General features: G+C 35.5%; 1 protein-coding gene across 1 annotated transcript; it reads left to right on the top strand.

The window, feature by feature from the left end:
* Window positions 1-256: 256 nt before the first annotated feature.
* On the top strand, window positions 257-4,873 carry LOC106104909 (T-complex protein 1 subunit gamma-like). The gene is made up of 9 exons (XM_013285109.1): window positions 257-379; window positions 453-514; window positions 605-781; window positions 986-1,183; window positions 1,822-1,946; window positions 2,336-2,531; window positions 2,927-3,081; window positions 3,571-3,739; window positions 4,583-4,873. Exons 1-9 carry the CDS (start codon window positions 349-351, stop codon window positions 4,856-4,858), a joined length of 1,389 nt encoding a protein of 462 aa, XP_013140563.1. The 5' UTR covers window positions 257-348; the 3' UTR covers window positions 4,859-4,873.
* The last annotated feature ends 573 nt before the right edge of the window (window positions 4,874-5,446 follow it).

Genomic DNA, 5,446 nt, shown 5'->3' with positions numbered 1-5,446 from the left:
ATAATTAATCGCTGTATCTTATTTGAAAACCTTTTTTGATAGGAAAAAAGATGGCGCAAGGATTTTTTTATAGATTGGCATTGTCCTTATACTTATATCAAAGGGAATCGTTATGTTGAAAACACCAAAATGCAGTATTTCATGAGCAAAAATGTTTATTTTGTTTTTTCATGTGTTGTTCTTTTTCTAGAAACAAGTCTATGGTTTTTTAATACTGGCAATAGCAAAAACAAAGGAAAAGAATGATTAGCTGGCAACATCGATTAATCATCTGCACCACGCGATTTTGAGAACAAAATCGGTCTTTCGAATATCAAATTATTTCACAAATAAATTCATTTATTTACGATGTTCGGACAACAACCGATTTTAGTTTTGAGTAAGTATTAATGTGTTTCCAAAATATGATGTCTCTTAGATAACATTTATTCATTGTACACTTCAAATTTCAGGCCAAAATACAAAACGTGACTCCGGTCGGAAGGTTCAACTGGATAATATTCGTGCTGGAAAAGTAATTACGTTCAGAACTTATTAAAAACATTATTTTCGTTGTTATCTTGCAATAAAACATCATTTGAACGTATTCCGATGTGTATTTCAGACGATAGCGGACGTTATCCGAACATGCCTTGGTCCACAAGCTATGTTGAAAATGCTAATGGACCCGATGGGTGGTATTGTGATGACAAATGACGGCAATGCCATTCTCCGTGAGATCACAGTTCAACATCCAGCTGCTAAATCAATGATAGAAATTGCTAGAACACAAGACGAAGAGGTTAGATTTGTTTGCATAAAATTATAACCAACATTTCATTTACCCACTTTTAATTGTGAAGATACTCATGTGTGATTTCCAAAACATCTAAATAAATTGCAATAAACTAAAGAAAAATGCTGAAATGTTGTATTTGGTTTATCAAAGATATTTTAAAAATGATTAAACCTTTGTGTAGAAACCACTAAGAGAATCTATTTTTAGGTTGGCGATGGTACAACATCAGTCATAGTTCTAACAGGAGAGATACTAGCAGTTGCAGAACCCTTCCTGGCTCAGAACATACATCCTACAGTCATCATCAGAGAGTTCCGTCAAGCTTTGGAGGATGCTGTCAAATTGTTACAGGAAAAAATCTCCGTTCCAATTGACTTGAATGACAGAGACAAGTTAAAGGAAGTGGTTAGTATTCAAACTTAACTTATCTTTTCCTAAAGAAGGTGGTTCATGGTTTATCTATTTTGTGTATTATAGTCAACTTGTAAGTTTGTGTTCTATAATGCTGGGTTTCTGTAGTTACCTTTTATTTTATCATTATCTAGTGATTCATTAGTGTTAGGTTGATGTTTCAAAGCAGTAAAATTCAAGTTACATAGTTTGAAAACACAATATTATGAAGTTACTGTATTTAAAAAACACTAACAAGTGCGAAACTGACTGTTAGTATTAGTTTATGCTGTTAAAAAACATAACCTAAACATAAATAAATATTGCTATAGAAGATATTAATTCCATTGTTTGCAAATTTGTATGATAAGCATTGATCATAAAGTATTGCAAGAAAAATAGTTTAGTATGAATATAAAATCTTTAGTGGAATTCTCTAGGCCTTTATAAACCATTTTTGAACAAAATGTAATCATCATCAGCTATGCATCTCTTCTGGGCTCGGTGCTACCTTAAATTTGAACTAACAGCACAGATTGACTTTTCACATATCTTTAACTTTGCACTACATTCTTGCATCACATTATCTTTTATCAAAAGAATATCAAATACATTAAAAAATTAAATATAATACAAGTAATTATTATTTTCAGATCCGATCTTGTATAGGCACTAAGTACATTGGTCGCTGGGCAGACCTTGCTGTGGACATCGCCCTTGACGCAGTCAATACTGTGACTATTGTTGACAATGGCAGAGTTGAAGTTGATATTAAAAAGTAAGTGCAATTTTCATTATTATTTCTGTTGCATTATTAAAGTAAACTGAAGTTGTAAAGGCAAAAAACCTAGTGTGAAAAGACCACCATAAGCTTAAAAAAACCACCTAATGCTAAGAAAAGTTCTTGGATGTGACCATAGCCCAACAACTTTGGTTTGACACCCTATACTGACTTCTTATTTATTACATTTTTGTACTTTGTTTGCATAGAAAGTATTAAGATCAAATGTGAATGGGTATAAAGATGGAGGAAGACAGAAGAAAATATGTATGGATTGTGTGAAAGAGTATATGCTTAAGAAGGGAGCGAACTCAGATATGATACATACTGTGCCGACCCTCTGTAGGGACAAGGGCAAGTTAATGATGTATAATTTATCCTTACAGTTATGCTAAAGTAGAAAAGATCCCCGGAGGTACAATTGAGGAGTCCCGTGTGCTGAATGGAGTGATGTTCAACAAGGATGTGACGCACCCCAAGATGCGACGCGTCATCGAAAACCCCCGCATAGTGCTGCTGGACTGCTCCCTCGAGTACAACAAGGGAGAGAGTCAGACTAATGTTGAAGTGTTCGGTGATCAGGTAACTATCTAACTAGCTTGTTCCCATTTGTGTTTGTATGTACAGTCGCGGAAATTTGCGGTGTTTCATTTTCAGAAATATTCTTTGCATCAAGATAAACTTAGACTCTACCTAAATATAACCAACTATCTTCCGCCCGCGACTTCGTCCACAAGGTATTTTTATCGTTTGTAATTATAGTTTGCCTAAACGGCCGAACAGATCATGATGGAATGTGAAATAACTGTAGAGGATAGACTGGAAGAACAAATTAGCTAATCACTTGGTTTTTTTAATTCCACGCGGACGGAGTCGCGGGCGAAAGCTAGTAATTCATTATATTTGCCTTGCATTGAATTTATAAACATTGTGACATGATTGATTAATTATTTAATTTGTATTATTCTTTATTCCAGGACTTTACGAAGCTGCTGCAGTTAGAAGAAGAGTTTGTGAAGCGTCAATGTGACGACATCATAGCTCTGAAGCCTGACCTGGTGGTGACGGAGAAGGGAGTGTCAGATCTGGCACAGCATTATCTGGTGCAAGCTGGTATCACTGCTGTACGGAGGTAAGCAGGAAATAAAAATGTGTGTACTTTGAGAAAAAATAGTAATGTTTAAACTATTGGTTATGATTCCATTGTAGGTTCTGATTGAATTTTAAACGAGCTTCTCCAATATTTCTTACTTAGCCATGAGGGTCATAAAATTACTTTTTTACTTAACTTAAAGAGTAATAAACATTACAAGGTACAGTCGGGGAAGTTGGCGGTGCTCCTTAACACTTAAATGCACGATTTATTTTTAAATACCATAAATAGAAACGGGTCGTAAATTAAACCTAGATTAAGGGGAAAAATGTTTTTTCAAAATAGTCTATTGGTGAGGAAAAAAAGACTGATGAATTAATGCATCATTATGCATTTAAGGGTTACGTTGTAGTTGTTTGCATAAATTGTCAGAAAATTGTTTATTTAAAAGAGGTGAAGTATGTCTCAAAGTGACTATACCTACAGAATGTATTAACGTTATTTAAAGAATTTAATTTGTTCCTATAGGTTACGTAAGACGGATAATAACCGGTTAGCGCGCGCGTGCGGCGGCACCATAGTGAACCGCACGGAGGAGCTGAAGGAGAGCGACGTGGGAACTGCTGCTGGGAGGTTCGAGGTCAAGAAGATTGGTGATGAATACTTCACCTTCGTCACACAGTGCAAGAACCCTAAGGTAATGTCATACTCAGAAACCCTAACCGGTTATATTTTACCACTTAACTATAGATGGGATCGTGGTCAAGCGCTGAATTAATCATAAAAAAAAATCAAACTACCTGTAGCTCGCGACTTCGCCCGCGTGAAATAAAAAAATAGGAAATCTATAACCTATGGTAATGTTGTAACGTGCATGTTAATGGTGCAAGATTTTTTAAAAATCGGCACTGTAGTTTTTGAGTTCTTTCAATATATACAAAAATACGAATCCTTCCTTTTTATAATATTAGTGAAACTTTTTAGTAAAGATTAGCGGTCCTCTGCTAACATAGTCAGCTCAGTATTAAAAGTAAAAATGCTACAATCGTTTGATCGTTTTGGAACGACTATGCAGAACAAAATTCAATACAAAGCAGGTTTTAAATGTGTATATGAAAGAAGTCTGTTAGATACATGGCTAGTTTCCTTTCATTAATATTCCTTCGTTCATCACTGTTTTCTATTTAGTTATTTGTAAGAGACGGAGTTTGTCTTGTTACAATGAACAAGGCAATTTTTCCTTAAGTGGAATGCCGCGGATTTCCGTTACTGTACCTTATCAAACTTTCCATTATTTTATACTAGCTTTCGCCTGCGACTCCATCCGCATGGAATTAAAAAAAGCAAAAGTGAGTACCCTATGTATTCTTCTGGACTATCCTCTACATCTTTGCCAAATTTCATCGAGATCCTATCAGCCGTTTAGGCTGCAAACTCTAACAAACATCCATCTAAACTTTCGCATTTATAATTGAATATAAGCGAATTAATCTCAGGTAATGGACTTTAAATTTTTCATGTTTGAACTAACTATTTTCAGGCGTGTACAATTCTTCTCCGCGGTGCCTCCAAAGATGTGCTGAATGAAATCGAGAGGAATCTTCAGGATGCACTCCACGTCGCTAAGAACTTGGTATGTATTATTACAAGTATACGTCATTTCAAACATTTTAACAGCTCAAACTCTTGTCAATGTTCCGAGCCGGCAAAATATTTGGAGAAAATTAACATTTTCTGTCTATACTTACATAATAAAGTGTACCTACTTTTTAGGATGTTAACAATCATAGTATGTTTTTCATTATCAAACTCGTAGACTTAAAACAATCTATCTTACTAATAAGCTATATGTTTTACGCTCTTTACTGTAAGGGGTGGTTGAGAAAATAAGGAGTAAAAGGTTAGAGTGGTATGCCCATACATGCCCATGTTATGAGAAGGGATGAATCGCATGTAACAAGACGGACGTTAGTTATGAGTGTGGAAGGGTACATTGGTAGAGGTAGACGTAGAAAGAGATGGATTGCGTAAAAGGTGACATGATCAAGAAGAGAGTGATGACTGAGATGATGGATGATAGAGTTATTTGGAGGATGAAAACTCGGTGCGCTGACCCTACGGGAGTAGGATAAGGCAGCGGAGATGATGATGACTGTAAGGGGTAAATAAATAGGTAAAACTACTGCAAGGAACAAAAACTACAAGTTGATTGCAGCAAATTGTGTGGTTACTTAGCCAATAGCAGAATGTTCCTTGTTTTTTTATACAACAGCTAGTAAAATTATAAAAATTGAGTACCTCCTTCCTATCCTAAAAAGGATTCCCCTTTCCCTTTCCACCTTTTTCTTAAGAGTAAAGGATGGGAAGGAAAAGTGGATTTGACGGTGGACGAGACGCATATGAA

Source organism: Papilio polytes, unplaced genomic scaffold (genome assembly GCF_000836215.1).
Source record: "Papilio polytes unplaced genomic scaffold, Ppol_1.0 DF823399.1, whole genome shotgun sequence".
Classification (NCBI taxonomy): Eukaryota; Metazoa; Arthropoda; class Insecta; order Lepidoptera; family Papilionidae; genus Papilio; species Papilio polytes.
Note: the sequence above shows the minus strand (reverse complement) of the source record. Positions and strands in the feature narration are given on the sequence as shown.